The following is a 17,134-nucleotide window of genomic DNA, read 5'->3' on the forward strand; positions in this document are numbered from 1 at the left end:
AAGGCAGTCCTTGAAACAAGAGGAACCCCAACTCTTGATCTCCCCAGCGGACCAATCCAGGGTTGGGGAATGGTGTTGAAGCCAGGGTAGTCCGAGGAGAATTTCGGAAGTGCAATTGGGGAGGACCAAAAACTCAATTTTCTCGTGATGAGGTCCGATGCACATTAGGAGGGGCTCCGTGCGGAAACGTATGGTACAGTCCAATCTTTCATTGTTAACACAATTGATGTAGAGGGGTCTGGCGAGACTGGTCACCGGGATGTTGAACCTGTTGATGAGAGAGGCCAAAATAAAATTTCCTGCAGATCCGGAATCCAAGAAGGCCATAGTAGAGAAGGAGAAGGTAGAGGCAGATATCCGCACAGGCACAGTAAGACGTGGAGAAGCAGAGTTGACATCAAGGACTGTCTCACCTTTGTGCGGAGTCAGCGTACGTCTTTCCAGGCGGGGAGGACGGATAGGACAATCCTTCAGGAAGTGTTCGGTACCGGCACAGTACAGGCAGAGATTCTCCATGCGGCGTCGTGTCCTCTCTTGAGGTGTCAGGCGAGACCGGTCGACCTGCATAGCCTCCACGGCGGGAGGCACAGGAACGGATTGCAGGGGACCAGAGGAGAGAGGAGCCGGGGAGAAAAAACGCCTCGTGCGAACAAAGTCCATATCCTGGCGGAGCTCCTGACGCCTTTCGGAAAAACGCATGTCAATGCGAGTGGCAAGATGAATGAGTTCATGTAGGTTAGCAGGGATTTCTCGTGCGGCCAGAACATCTTTAATGTTGCTGGATAGGCCTTTTTTAAAGGTCGCGCAGAGGGCCTCATTATTCCAGGATAGTTCAGAAGCAAGAGTACGGAATTGTACGGCGTACTCGCCAACGGAAGAATTACCCTGGACCAGGTTCAACAGGGCAGTCTCAGCAGAAGAGGCTCGGGCAGGTTCCTCAAAGACACTTCGAATTTCCGAGAAGAAGGAGTGTACAGAGGCAGTGACGGGGTCATTGCGGTCCCAGAGCGGTGTGGCCCATGACAGAGCTTTTCCAGACAGAAGGCTGACTACGAAAGCCACCTTAGACCTTTCAGTAGGAAACTGGTCCGACATCATCTCCAAGTGCAGGGAACATTGAGAAAGAAAGCCACGGCAAAATTTAGAGTCCCCATCAAATTTATCCGGCAAGGATAGTCGTAGGCCTGAAGCGGCCACTCGCTGCGGAGGAGGTGCAGGAGCTGGCGGAGGAGATGATTGCTGAAGCTGTGGTAGTAGCTGCTGTAGCATCACGGTCAGTTGAGACAGCTGGTGGCCTTGTTGCGCTATCTGTTGTGACTGCTGGGCGACCACCGTGGTGAGGTCGGCGACAACTGGCAGAGGGACTTCAGCGGGATCCATGGCCGGATCTACTGTCACGATGCCGGCTGGCAGGAGGTGGATCCTCTGTGCCAGAGAGGGATTGGCGTGGACCGTGCTAGTGGACCGGTTCTAAGTCACTACTGGTATTCACCAGAGCCCGCCGCAAAGCGGGATGGTCTTGCTGCGGCGGTAGTGACCAGGTCGTATCCACTAGCAACGGCTCAACCTCTCTGACTGCTGAAGATAGGCGCGGTACAAGGGAGTAGACAGAAGCAAGGTCGGACGTAGCAGAAGGTCGGGGCAGGCAGCAAGGATCGTAGTCAGGGGCAACGGCAGGAGGTCTGGAACACAGGCTAGGAACACACAAGGAAACGCTTTCACTGGCACAATGGCAACAAGATCCGGCGAGGGAGTGCAGGGGAAGTGAGGTATACATAGGGAGTGCACAGGTGAACACACTAATTAGAACCACTTGCGCCAATCAGCGGCGCAGTGGCCCTTTAAATCGCAGAGACCCGGCGCGCGCGCGCCCTAGGGAGCGGGGCCGCGCGCGCCGGGACAGGACCGACGGAGAGCGAGTCAGGTACGGGAGCCGGGGTGCGCATCGCGAGCGGGCGCCACCCGCATCGCGAATCGCATCCCGGCTGGAGGCGGTATCGCAGCGCACCGGGTCAGTGGATCTGACCGGAGCGCTGCAGTAGCGAGAGTGTAGCGAGCGCTCCGGGGAGGAGCGGGGACCCGGAGCGCTCGGCGTAACAGAAGTTACAATAAGAGCCTCTGTTTTTCCAAAAGATGGGTATCCAACTAAGTAGAGAGGTGGGCCTTAAAGGGGTATTCCAGGAAAAAACTTTTGTTTATATATATATCAACTGGCTCCAGAAAGTTAAACAGATTTGTAAATTACTTCTATTAAAAAATCTTAATCCTTTCAGTACTTATGAGCTTCTGAAGTTAAGGTTGTTCTTTTCTGTCTAAATCCTCTCTGATGATACCTGTCTCAGGAAACGCCCAGTTTAGAAGCAAATCCTCATAGCAAACCTCTTCTAAACTGGCTGTTTCCCGAGACAGGTGTCATCAGAGAGGATTTAGACAGAAAAGAACAACCTTAACTTCAGAAGCTCATAAGTACTGAAAGAATTAAGATTTTTTAATAGAAGTAATTTACAAATCTGTTTAACTTTCTGGAGCCAGTTGATATATATAAAAAAGTTTTTGCCTGGAATACCCCTTTAAGGTGTATGGAAGTTGCAGTAAGAACATCTGTTTTTCTGGTAGATTGGTGTCTAGCTGAGTACATATGTGGCCGACTCTCTCTACTAAGGTGGGAAGTTATAACAGCCTCTTTTCTTCCAAAAGGTGGAGCCCCCAACTATCAGACTGATTCTGTAGTGATGCCGTAAAGGTTTTAGATTAGAAAACCCCTTTAAGGTCATTGCACCATCACTCCTACTAAAACATGGCAGCTATTCATATGAATTTCCACCCAAATCTATATATATATATAAAACTCAAAGTGTGTGTATGTGTGTGTGTATGTTCCAGCATCACGTCCAAACCGCTAAAGATATAAACATGAAACTTGGCACACATGTTACTTATATCTCAACAACAAACATAGGATAGGTGATTTAACCCTTACTCACCCCCATTTGCCAGGGGCGGGGTTTATGTTTAAAGTCCTATACAAGTCAATGGGAAATATATGTTACTGCATAACTTCCAAACGGCTGGAGATATTTTGATAATACTTGGTCACATGTTACTTATATGTCCACTTAAAATATAGGATAGTTAATTTAACCCTTAAAGTCACATGCAAATCAATGGGAAATGTATGTTCCCACATGACTTCCGTACGGCTGGAGATATTTCAATACGTGGTACACGTATTACAGGTCGGGATATGAGGACGGGATGGGAGGTCGAGATAGGAGGACGGGAAAGGAGGTCGAGATAGGTGGTCGGGATAGGAGGTCGGGATAGGAGGACGGGATAGGAGGACGGGATAGGAGGTTGAGATAGGAGGACGGGATAGGGGGTTGAGATAGGAGGACAGGATAGGAGGTCGCGATAGGAAGTCGGGATAGGAGGACGGGATAGGAGGTCGAGATAGGAGGACGGGATAGGAGGTCAAGATAGGAGGACGGGATAGGAGGACAGGATAGGAGGTTTGGATAGGAGGACGGAATAGGAGGACGGGATAGGAGGTCGGGACAGGAGGTCGAAATAGGAGGTCGGGATATGAGGTCGAGATAGGAGGATGGGATAGGAGGTTGAGATAGGAGATCAGGGTATGAGGACGGGATATGAGGACAGGATATGGGGTTGGGATATGACAACAATATATGGGGATGGGATTTGAAGTAAAAAGCTTCCTCCTTTGTTGATTTTCCTCCCCAACAAGGATGAGGAAGGAAAAACCGGGCAACGCCGGGTATTCAGCTAGTAGTTAATAAAAACTTCTGCTTGTTTTTGGCTCTGCCACTAGCTCATAGAGTAAGTGGAATATGTACAGATAGGGTTTATAGTAATGAGATATCACTTTGTTGTACTTGAAACCTTCTGCAACTTTCTAATGTACTTTTTTCAATTCTTTATTATTTTTAATATCTCCATATGGTAACAATTGTTAGAAATATTCCTGTGTACATCCAAATGCTGAAAACTCATACAGGCATAATGTTGTGAATGCTACTTTGCCATGGTAGCTGGCCCATAACGCAGCAGTAGTGCCTAGACAGTTTACTGCATCGCCTTTGTTGTCACTCTTACATATTTGCTGTAGTCACTTCTGGCTAACTTTATGATATTCTTTCTTTTAGTCAACTTCATGACTTCTGGAGACTGGATTATTGGGAGGACGATTTACGGAGGAGAAGACGTTTTGTTCGCAACGCATTTGGTTCAACTCATTCAGATGCCAGATTAAAGGCTGCCATTGAATACGGTCAGTATGATGATCCATGTTTCCAGTCACCATATTAAGTTAGCTTTGTGTGCTATGAGCGATTGTTTCCATACTGCTTGGATTTAGTTTATAAAACTAGAGAAACACAACAATTTTGTTCTTTCGTACGCGCTCCGGTTCACTTTTCATAAAGCAGATGTGCAGATGTGTTTGTCTTTTTGAAGTTTGGACACATGGAGATCAGTCTATGAAACTTTACATTGACCCTTTTCTGCTTCTATGCGTCTTTTACACTGATGCTATTTCTATTCCTCTTGGTGATACTAATGAGTTGAATAATTTATGAGCTTGTCATGTGAAAGGGATTTGGTGCAGTTTGATGTACTCTGTGCGTCTGGTGCTGGAATGTGATTAATAAAAGAGCTGGAGGCAGGGAGGGTTTTTTCATGGCAATTAATTCTCATTAATTTTTTTTTTTTTTTTTACACATTTTTGAGCCTTTAAAGTACATTTTGTCCTTTCTGTACCTAGTACCTTCTCTCCAAAGTCATTTAAGGTTGTGGATAGGATGTTCTGAAACTGACCTGTCCCTGTCGTGTTAGACTATTATGTATTTTTTTTTTATAGTTATCTACACTCCTTGTTCATTTTAACAGGAAAATATGGTGGATTATGGCCATGACGGATTATCCACGTTTTAGGTGGGCTCTTTACAGTAACTTGATTAACAAAATGTCCTAGTGCCTGGATCCATCAGACATCTATTGTGACATGCTGGTAGTGGGTCCAGATGTTCAGATTCCCCTGCAGCACCACCTCAGGGAAAATGATGCATTACATGGTATTACTTGAAGTCAGTGGGCTTCCCTATAATGGATGGACATGCCAAATGCTCATGAGCAGGAGACGCTCTTTATAGCTTTTTTTCTCCAACAGCTCCCAATAGAGGTAGTCCCACCAAATGGTGGTGGTTTTATGTACTTTACCTGTATTTGTTAAACAAAAAAAAACAGTATGGAACTAAAATGGGTTATATATATGAGGCGGATTATGACTGGGGCCCTCTTATGGCCATAATGGGGGTGTTATTCCAGCTGCCGACTTCCCGCAGACAGATACTTATCCCCTATAAGTGGATAGTGGATCAGATAATTTTTACAACCCCTTTTCTTTTGTTTCTTTTCTAAAAGCAGTGAACTTTTAGCATGATCCTAAGTTAAGAGTGTTTTCTTCACTAGTGTTGAGCGGCATAGGCCATATTCGAATTCGCGAATATTCGCGAATATATGGACGAATATTCGTCATGTATTCGCGAATATTCGCGTGAAATTTTCGCATATGCAAATATTCGCGTATGCGAAAATTAACATATGCGAAAATTTGCATATATGAAAACCTGTGCAAGCAAACATTCGCATATGCGAAAATTAGCATATGCAAATCTTCGCATATGCGAAAATTCGCACACCAGTCTCACACAGTAGTATTAGAGCCTTCTTTACACCACACAAGCTGGAAGCAGAGAGGGATGATCACTGTTATGTGTACTGTGAAAAAAAAACAAAAAAAACAATATTCGTAATTACGAATATATAGTGCTATATTCGCGAATATGCTATATTCGCGAATAAAATTCGTATTGCGAATATTCACGAGCAACACTATTCTTCACATCAAATCAGATATCTTTTATTGTTTGGGGCTACACCTGTGAGAATTTCTGATGTTTGAATTGGGGGCATAACTAGAATTTTGAGTGTTTTTAGAACTAGAACTTTGAGTGTTTTTACACTTCTTCCCTCATTTAAAGTGCCCCATTTATGCTAAAAAAATTTTTTAAAGATGAGGTTTGGATAATCCTGTAGGAAAGTTTGGCCCACTCGGCAGTCTTGTGATCTTCTTCCATGAGAGGCATGACAATATTGATGATGGAGGTTAGGTCATCAATTTTGCAAGGTTGTGTAACCCTCTATAAAGGAACTGTCCGGTTTTAATACACCATTTTCTAATTTTATATTGGACAGTCCTAAGTTGGTGTAGGGCAGTGGTCTTCAACTGGGTATTCTAGGAGTTGTAGTTCTAGTGTTGTAGTGCAACATCTAGAGGTCCACAGTTTGGAGACCACTGGTGTAGCTGGTCCTCTATTCAGGACCTTGGTATAATAGCCAGAGCACAGGGTGGCTGTAACGGGCAGCTCTACTCCTGAGTCTGACAAATGTCTGTGCGTTGAATGGTAGTCTATTCACGTCAATGGGAAGTGTTTAATGCTTTTTTTTTTTTGCCTCAGGTGGCCCTATGTAGAAACAAAACACTTGCTGATAAGTTCCACATCAGAATACAGCTGATAGGCTTCAACTGTCATAGACATTAGATTCAATTTTGGTGAGATTGGCCAACCATCTAATGGTAGATGTTTCTGAAGAGCCGGGTCTGGCAATTGTTCTCAGGGAAGATGCCTATTGTTCTCAGCCAGAAGTGTCTGGCAGCAGCCGCCTCCCCACTCCCCATTCGGAAACCATGCACGCTTGGCTGAGGCAAGAATACATGTTTGTTTGGGGACTGAAAAAAAAAGTTGGCCAAAGCTGTCAGAAATGCATGACCAGTCTTAAAATCCAAAGACTCTTCTAATAAGAAAGGATTGTCCAGTTCCACACACCTTTTGGGAGTGGGAGTTGTAGTTTTGGGAGAGCTGGAGAGAAATAGTTTGGGAAACACTGCTATATTGGCTAGACATTTGTATTCGTCATCATTGTAAATAAGAATTTTTGTAAATTTCCAGTTTTTTTTCTTAGCCTGTTTTTTTTAGCTTTTCAGGTGCCTCATTGTTTGTGCACATGTCTAAACCTAGAACCCCGCTTGTAAAGTTGTCCATTTAAGTAAGTCTGAAGGTGTGTTTCAGGAGAGGGCACACAGCTCCAGTCTGGCACAAACATTGAACAAGGTTGACAAAGTAAAACACTGCAGAGTCTGCAGCTGAATGCTTTACCAGAGAGCAGCTTTGTGACCTTCAAGAAGAAAACCCTTTCCTTATACGAGTGCAGATCTAAATCATTATTGATGGTGCTCTCCTAACACTGTGCTGATACAGTCTAAAGTGCAGAGCTTCAGAAACATGTCCAGCCAAGCATGGTGTCCTCTGATTTACCCGTAAAGTCTTCCAGCAAGGCTAGGTAGCTAGTTATTTTCACCCTGATGCATTTCATGTACATTTCATGTCTTTTGTAAGATGTCTACCTCAATATCAGTACAGCTACACCTTCAACAATATCATGTAGTCCTCTTCCTATGAATAGTTACTACTAGCGTTACATGAAAAAGCTGTGATCTACTATGAAGTTAGCATTAAAAAGATGTAACACCTACAATCCTCCTAGGAAAATAATCTCATACAATTCATATACTAAGTGACAAAACAACTCACAGTATATGCACCTATAATTGTCACCACAAAAATGACTACCATAAATTCCAAAAATAGATAAACTTTATTAATAGAGAAAATTTGATAACACTGGACAGATGACCCCTAACCCATAAAATACATATACCCCAAAACATGCATGGGATCCTGACGAAGTGGGGAAACCCACAAAACAACGTTTGTTGAGGTTGCACGGGGTCTCCTGATGGTCACTGGAAGTATGCCTGTCACAGGTAATGTACTGATTTGATGTATTCTTTTGATCTTATACGGTCTATGGTTGACATTACCTTACAGTATTGTATGGAGGAGGTATCTTTGTTATTTGGCATACTCCACTATTATGGTTGATGTTACCTGGAATCCCATGCATGTTTTGGGGTATATGTATTTTATGGGTTAGGGGTTGTCTGTCCAGTGTTATCAAATTTTCTCTATTTTTTCTATTAATAAAGTTTATCTATTTTTGGAATTTATGGTAGTCATTTTTGTGGTGACAATTATAGGTGCATAAGCATTAAAAAAGATGTCTGGTTTTGGTAAACCATATTAAAGTACCCTATTCCCATTCAGGACCTTCATCTAGTAGCCGAAATGGAGAACAGCTAAAAAAATAAAATCTTTGTTACTGTGGAGGACCAAGCAAAACAGACCTGTGTAATTCCTCACTTCTCCTATGGTGATCCATCTGAGAAACTGAAAACTTGCTGGTGGGTTCATGACAGATCACCACTGGTTGTTGGTAGTTCTAGCAGTGATTTATTTTCTGGTCCATTTATTTTCAGCTACCCCATCTAACAGAAAGGGACTTTTCAAAGTAGACACCCCTACTCAATGCAACCATTATGATAAAGAACTCTTCTTCTTATGTCTGTGTTACCCAGAATATAGATACAGCGCAAGACAGATTTGGGCTCATTGTGATTCTTCTCCACTAGAAAATGGTGGGGTTAGGTAAGAATAAGGGGCATGTGAAATGTGACTCCTTTATGAATTCACTTTGTCTAAGGCTTCTTTCCCACTGCCGTTGCGCCCTGTCCAGAACGGCCGTCAAACTTTTTTTTTTTTTGACAGGACGCAATGGGCAACAGCGGGTCCCGATGGACTCCATTATAATTAATAGGGTTTGTCGGGCACCGGTGTTTTTCAGCAGGAGTAGCGAGAGAAAAAGACAACGCAAGGGGGCCTAAGACTAAAAACTTTTTTTTTTTAATCAAAAATATTTTTATTGAACAGTTTTATTAAACAAGAGAGACCTAAACAGTCTCTCTTCAACAGGAATCTGCTTTGGTGGTGTTTAAGGGTTTTCCAAGTGGAACTAGATTGTCAGCAAACAGGTTGGAAAACTCTCCAGGGGGTCATGGAAGAAGAAAACAAGTATCAATGCCTTTGGTTCTGAGTGTCACAAAGCCTCATCGAAAGGAAGGTCCCTTTTGACTTGTGCTTTTAGGCCCCCTCTCTTTAATTTACACCATTGACATTATATATATTATATTATTTTTTAAAAAAAGTGTATATTTTATTATACTCTGATTCACCATTACATACCACCTTTTTAATAGTGTATCGGCACCCCATGTGCTGTCAAAATGCTTCAACCCGTCAAGGTATGGACTCCACAATACTTCTGAAGGTGTCCTGTGCCACCAAGATATTAGCAACAGATCCTTTCAATTGACTGTGAGCCCAATCCCATAAATTGTGAGGTGTGGCCTCCATTAAAAAGTGTTGTTTTTTCAGCACATCATAGAAATGCTCGATCAGATAAGTTAACACCTTGAACGCCCAAAAACATTTGTCGTGATGTTCAACCATCTATTCTTTTGCAATGTGGTCAGTGCAATATGGTGTAGGTGGTTATGAGTTCCCTTCATGAACCCTCATTTGGGTTTCCAGCTTAACTCAGGCCTCACGTTTTAAATATTCTGTGTCCTTTCGTTCTCGGCCACCAGCAGTGCAAGAGCGGCGGTGGCTCTTTCCATGGTCCCGGCTTACTGGCTGGTGACTCGATAAGCTTGAGGGCGATCTGGAGTTTCACGCGAGGTGCCGGACATTATTTGATTTGGATACAAAATGATGTAGAGTTTTTCCTATTCATAAAACGATATCTAACATTATATTCAAAAAGTGGGAGGACTTTTGTATCAAAAGCTAACAAGAGGAAATATCCTTTTGAAGAGTAGGAGACATCGAATTTGGATCTTCCTCCTAAAATAGACATGTCTAGAGGTGCCTAGAAAAGGATCTCTGCATTCCGGTTACCTAGAGACATTGGCCCAGATTTATCAAAACTTGTGCAAAGGAAGTGTTACCCAGTTGCCCATAGCAACCAATCAGATCGCTTCTTTCAATTTGCAGAGGCCTTGTTGAAAATGAAAGAAGTGATCTGATTGGTTGCTATGGGCAACTGGGCAACTTTTCTTTTGGACAGGTTTTGATAAATCCCCCCCATAGCCTCCAAAGATAAACTCTGTACGATCCCTTGAAGAGGCAAATTTTTATTTGGTTGTTTTTTTCTGATCTAAAAGAGAAAGCTAGTTATAAGAAAAAAGGGTTCCCAGTTCCAGCAGCGTCTACACACAACTGGTACTATTGCTTCAGGGGAGTGGGGTCAGGATTGTGGAAGAGGCCAGATGTAGGTTTTCTAAGAAAAACAGCGGCCTCATGTTTAACCAGCCCCCAAATCTCCTCTAAAAGCCTGGGACCCAATGACAGGATTCTATTGGTAGATGGCAGACTGCAACACTTTTTTCAAGCCTGGCAAAAAATAGCAGGCAGCTCCTGGGTCCTGGATGCTTTCCAGAACAGTCTACGTTTTGCAGTCTACAGCCTGCCCGATTTCTCATCACAAAAAGTTCTTTGGGGTCAGCAGGTCAAATCTTCTTGGAGGAGGAAGTCCTCCTCCTGCTGCAAAAATGGGGCACTCATTCCAGTTCCAAAAGGACAAGCGAGAGACAAAGGGGGTTTTTCCCCTCCCTGGTACTAGTGGGGAAAAAAATTCTAATACTTATCGTGTAATTATACATCTAAAACATTTAATCAAGTTTAAAAAATACCAATAATTCAAAATGGAGACGACAAAATCTACAGTGAATCTGCTAACAAAAGATTGTTGTATTGTCTATTTGGACTTAAAACATGTTTGGTTTTCTTCTTCTTTTGTAATTAAGTTATATTGTCTACTAGCTAAGCAAGAAGGCTCTTCTAGGTCTGAGTAATCCATTGAGGCTGGAGAGGAGGATACTTCCTTTTATTTATTCCCTAAGGTTTCATAGGGCAGAGTCCCTCTCTCAGGTGAAGCTGTTATATCTTGCGGAAACAGAATTACTGGTAAGGAATTACCGGCTTTCCTGCTTCCAACACATCAACTTTGAGAACTGACCGTTCATTTACTTCCTAAAATGCCCCCTCCAGGTATCATTGTCACTAGATATATTTCACTTCACCTTTCAATGGTTTTAATATTATGGAAGATTGGTATATGATCCCATTGCTTTACATTCCTTGTATTATACTTTAACTCTATCTAAAGGAAATGTTAAAATACATAGATTGTGGTTGGGGTTGTGAGATTTAGCTTATTCCGTTTCTGTGTTTCATTCTTGTTCCTTTATTATTGATTCAGCATACGCGGGAAGGTGAGCATCACTGTCTTATTATGGAATATATCTTCTGTCAGGTAGAGTTGTGGCGATGCCTAATGCATCTTTAAAAAGCAGCACGGTCCTATTAGCAGTCCTGTCAGTGTGGAGAACACTCCATTTCCCGTGCTTTTGGTAATAACCTTTCTTGTGTTACGCAAAAGTAACTCCCATAATCAGAGTATATTGTCAGCCCTCCCCTAACTGGGCAAGCATGAAATGAAAAGCTTGTTAATATTGATCCACGTTTTTCCCTTTACTGTGTCCTTGATGTCTCTTCGCTGTGAGCTGCAGCTCCTGTGCCTGTGTGTCCACTTTCACATTGATAAATGTGGACCCTTCACTGCAGTAACTACACGGCCTGCTATTGATGTAATAAAGTAGGTTCTAATTGAGTAGCTACAAAGCCAATCTGCTCATTGCCACTCTTTGTATCTCGGGTAATATGTACTATGTTCCACATTAGTGCTCCCAGAGCTATTTCTGTGGGGCTTAAACTAGTTATTGATTGTAATCTGACTACATCACATAAAATAGAATTTGGGTTGTCTTTGAAGTTTGACTTTTCCAAACAATGTAAACCAATACTGGGGCAATTCAGCTCATGGGATTGGTATTTCTGGGGTAAGATAGTGGGCACATGTAGAAATTCTCACTAATGGTTTAGGGTTAATACTGTTCTCTCCACTCACAGTAACATAGTTTTACAACACAGGGCAAAAATAAACCCTACCACTCCATACTGTTTTCTTGGTGGTGACTCCCACAGGCCTCCCCCGACTGTTGGGGCCCTATAACTGGAATGATTATTGGCTAAACAATTGTTGACCCTGTATTTTAGGGCATGTGACGACCGATGAATGAGCAAAAGCATTTTTGTAGGCTGATTAGGTCCTTTTTGACCTGCTAAAAAATCCTCTGCTGACAGCTGTACATCTACCAGTGTAATAGGGGATGTATGGCCAACCACTGATTGCAGGAAAGGGCCGCACAAAGATCCAGTGATCATTTGTGCACCACTTCCTGCCCAATGCTTGATCTTTGTAATAGGCTTTGTAAACGAGCACCGATCTTAGGCGACTCTCAATGAGCCCCTATTAAGCTCAACACATGAGTGCATTAGGAGCAGCCCTTCCCTATCTCTTTTCCAACAACCAGTCCTTAGGATGGTTTCACACAAGCACAATAAGGATTAATTATTGCTTCTGAGATGTCCTGGTGCGATTGCATATCGTATTACCTGAACTGACAGCTGTCCAGATTATGATGGTGTTAAACCGACCTTATACTCAAGCGAGATTTTACAGTCACACCTTTTTCTCTGCTTCCCGCACCCTGGTTGCCAGATATTTTACACAAGTGCCTAATTTGTATGGTGGCCTCCCAACAGATGACAATGGGGGAGAAAAGGGTCGAGCCTATTTGAGAATATTTAAATACTAAAACCATTTTTTATTCTGTTTTACAATTTTCATGTTAAACCTTTTTAGTGACAAATAAAGCAATTGAAAGATGCTTTGTACAAGCAGGTAGTAGCAAACATGTAGCCGGGATGCAACTCAGCCGTAAAAAGGAAAATGAAACAAACAAATGCAAACTAGTATAAACATACCAAAACACAGTGCACATAATAATGACGAATGTGAAGGATATTAATACAAGTATATACAATACAGTGTTGCAAAAAAGTATTTAGTCAGCCACCAATTGTGCAAGTTCTCCCACTTAAAAAGATGAGAGAGGCCTGTAATTCATAGGTATACCTCAACTATGAGAGACATAATGAGAAAAAAAAATCCATAAAATCACATTGTCTGATTTTTAAAGAATTTATTTGCAAATTATGGTGGAAAATAAGTATTTTGTCACCTACAAACAAGCAAGATTTCTGGCTCTCCAAAGGTCCTATGTGCAGATGGGAGAAGCTTCCAGAAGGTCAACCATCAGTGCAGCACTCCACTCTGGGCTTTATGGCCTAGTGGCCAAAAAGAAGCTTCTCCTTAGTAAAAGGCACATGAAAACCCACCTGGAGTTTGCAAAATTAGCACCTAAAGGACTCTTAGACTGTAAGTCTAAGATTTTCTGGTCTAATGAAACAGAGTTTTAACTTTTTGGCAGGCATGATCATCTGAAGCCATACAGGGGGGAACTTCCTCCCTCATTCTGCTACACAGCCCAGAGCAGTTCAGGGTGAGATGAGCTATGATTGGATAAGGCTGCACCTCCACCCCACCTCAGCACTCTAGACTGCATTTGCTGATTTTGGACTTCTGCCAGGCCAGCAGGAGTCCAAAGTCTGTGCAAGAGATGGGGGAAAATGTGCTCTGGGCAAGTAGGGAGACACCAAGTGGCAGCTTTTTTAAACACAAATAAAACATAGAAAACGTCATGTTTTTTTAAACAAAGTACATTAGAAAGATTTTTTTATTTCCCATAAGGAGTGCAATAGCAAAAATTAGTTTTAATGAGAGTTCCCATTTAAGGTCTAATTGTTATATATGTAGGAAACCGGGCACTGCTCATCAGCTGCCCAATACCTTCTCTACATATCTTTTTCCGGTATTGGTACAAGGCATCAACATAGCAAAATGTGATTAAAGTGAAAGGGTCTGAAGACATTTTTTAGATGTTTATGTGTAATAGGACTAGTTGTGTACAGGATTATAGCTGAGACTTGTGAAGTCACAGTACGGCACTTTTCTCTTTTCCTGTCATCTCTGTTGAGCAGTATTTTTTTTTTGTGTTGTCTTCATTTGGCCGAATTGTCTTAGTTCTTAACATGCACTCTGTAGGAGATGACTGCAGCCGAACCCCAGGGATAGATTCTGTTTCACTGGGAGGAGGAAGGAGGGAAAGGTTACCTTAACTTTGAAACTAGTCTTGTTAGGTTTTCTGTACTTCTTCTACCTTGCACGGTATGCCTGTTTATCCAACACTTCCACATTTTGTTACATTAACAAGGTTTTCTGCCATCAACAAAATGACTTCTGCATAATAGTTTACAGGCCTCCTACTTCCATATATCGTAACCCAACACTGGACATCTCACAGCATTTTAATATAAGTACAGTTCTGTCAGATTGATAAAGGAATCTGGAACTTCTCCCGACATGTTTTTTTCAGTAAATACTTTACCATGAAAGTATAGTTCTGCAGCAAATGTCTCTAGAACCTAGCCATTGCTCTGTTATTCCTTCTGGAAAGGTATAAATACATTGAGAACTAGATGACACCATTCCCTTTGCCAATCAGATAGATTTCTAAATAGGCCTCTGAAAAATGAGAGGCAATCTGATTGGTTGATACGGGCAACTGCACCACTCTTCCTCTACACAGGTTTTAAAAATCTCCCCCATACTCTTTTGACAAGGTAATTGGTAATAGCCAGTTGTCATCAATACCGGTCTTTCTTTTAGACTTCCTTCACATTTTCTAACCCTTTTTGTGTTTGGAAAAACTTACATGAATTTCTTTTTTTTTGTACTATTATTATTTCATTTGAGTGTTTACTGGTGGTGGGAGTTTTTTTTATACATATACTTCAATATGCCTTTTTCTGCCAAAAACAAGGAGAAAACAAGGATATGCAAATAGGCACAAAAAATTAAGACAAAATACAAGAAATTTAAAAAAAACATGGTTAGTAGTATATTTTATATTTCAGCTGACATCTGGCTACAGTCACACTTTTTTATTAAAAAAAATTAAAAAAACAATAATAATAACCAAGTAATTTCCTTGCCGAATTTCCTCAGTGGATCCGCAGTCTGCATAGAGCAGAAATAATCCGGAATCAGCATACATGGTCGCTGCAGACAAATGTCCTGTTGACAAATAGGACTTTATTGACATATTACGACAAACGTGTGAACTGAGCAGCGGAACTCCCATTGAAATTAAAGGGGTACTCCGGCCCTAAGACATCTTATCGCCTATCCAAAGAATAGGGGATAAGATGTCTGATTGCGGTGGTCTCGCCACTGGGGACCCTGGCTATCTCGCATGCAGCACCCATACTCTGGGAACTGCACTCAGCATTGCAGCCTGGAGTCTGCCGGGTCACGACTATGGGGCCAGAGTATGGTGACGCTACGACTCCGGCCCGTGTGACGTCACGCCCCGTCCCCCGCAATGCAAGTCTATGGGAGGGGGAATTATGCCCTCTCCCATAGACTTGCATTGCAGGGGCGGGGCATGACGTCACACGGGGCTCCGGCAGACTCCGAGGCTGCAGCGCGGCATGCAGCTCCCAGAGGTGGGTGCTGCACGTGTGATAGCGGGGGTCCCCAGCGGCAGGACCCCCGCGATCAGACATCTTATACCCTATCCTTTGGAAAGGGGATAAGATGTCTTAGGGCCGAAGTACCCCTTTAATGGGAGGCTGCTGCAAGCGGATTCCACATGAAACCTCTGTAGTGTGAATGGGGCTTAAGGGTGCCAAATGTTGTACAAAAATCTGGTGAAGATTAAGCCAAATAGAGTGGTATAAATGCAGACAAATGTATCTCCATAAACAACAAGTTTATCGAACAGTATGAGCCTTTGTGACCTCTGGTGACCTCTGGTGCAAATCTTGTTTTATCGATTAAATTACTACAGGGTCTTCCCTTTAAAGAAAGAGGCCTAAAAAAATAGTACCAAAAACAAAAATTATTACTTTTTTGTTACAATTTTCGCTCATGTTTGGACATAGGCTTACAACGGCCATATAAAATAGGTAATACCTGCCTAAAACTATAACTAAAACCACAGCCATTGGTTGTCTGGGCATGCTAGTAGTTGTAGTAGTAATGCTGCCTTATTGCTTGGATACATATATATTTTGCATCAAAAATACTGCATAAAAAAAATCAACCATGTTATTATTTTGATGCATTTTATATCTCCCTAAGCTGCACCCCCTTTTTCTAGAATAAAATTCATTTTCTATTAAACTTATTCATGAATGAAGCTCTTTTTTCATCATTAGTAGTTATCTGCACCAATCACGGATCAGTACTAAGCGATTCCATGTTGGGTCTAAACCTGAAATTTGACCCGCTTTAACCCTGACATGTTTTCACAGAATAGTCACCAAAGTACGTCTGGAAGACGACTGCACATTAATGTCATCACTTGCGGTGTTATCCTGGAGAGCATGTCGTCGACACTGTTCTGTTGACTTCTCGTGCGTTTTATGGATTACGCAAAGTAAACCCTTGTCTGAGGTGTTCATTTCACAAACACGTATCCTCCAGAACATCCTCACATCTTGAAATAATCGCCGCTTCGTACTGCACTTGGAAGGAGTTGTCTAAAATGGTCATATTGATGTGTTGAACTTTCAATATACCACTAGGAATAGCATCCTTCAAAAGAAGAAAAAAAAAGGTTCCATTGAAGTAGATTTCCAGATGTTTGGAAACATTTAGGATTTCCTGTCAGTACATTTAGGTAACACTATGATGAGGTTAACTTTCCATCCTGCCAGCCTTTTCTGGAGATGATAGCCATATTTTTGCATACATTGCCTTATCAGTGAAAGCTGCACTAACCAACACCAGCCCAAATGGCTCCTATGTATAAAGTAGCAGGCATTGTATCACGTTGTGTATTGTTCACAATTTAATTAAAGTGCTAATTGTTGTTACACAGATTTGCCGTGCCTGTAATTTATTAATAGACGTGCTAGTCTCTATGCCAATTCTGAGGGTGAACCTGCCAAATTTCAGTTTGTTTTCTTACTGGGAGAAATGTAAATGATGTAATGCAACTAACACAAAAGTACACAGAGCTCAGGAGTAAAAGGACTGTTTTAACTTCATGTTTTAAGGGTCCATCAGA

At 42.2% G+C, this 17,134-nt stretch overlaps 1 protein-coding gene across 6 annotated transcripts in view; it reads left to right on the forward strand.

Annotated features, from left to right (window-relative positions):
• NBEA (neurobeachin) overlaps positions 1-17,134 on the forward strand; it is a 698,360-nt gene that overhangs the window by 469,836 nt on the left and 211,390 nt on the right. For all 6 annotated transcript variants that reach the window (XM_056561916.1, XM_056561911.1, XM_056561913.1 and 3 more), the window contains one exon: positions 4,164-4,288. In XM_056561916.1, coding sequence (XP_056417891.1) covers positions 4,164-4,288 — 125 coding nt within the window. The remainder of the gene's footprint in view (positions 1-4,163; positions 4,289-17,134) is intronic.

This window comes from Hyla sarda, chromosome 2 (genome assembly GCF_029499605.1).
Source record: "Hyla sarda isolate aHylSar1 chromosome 2, aHylSar1.hap1, whole genome shotgun sequence".
Lineage (NCBI taxonomy): Eukaryota > Metazoa > Chordata > Amphibia > Anura > Hylidae > Hyla > Hyla sarda.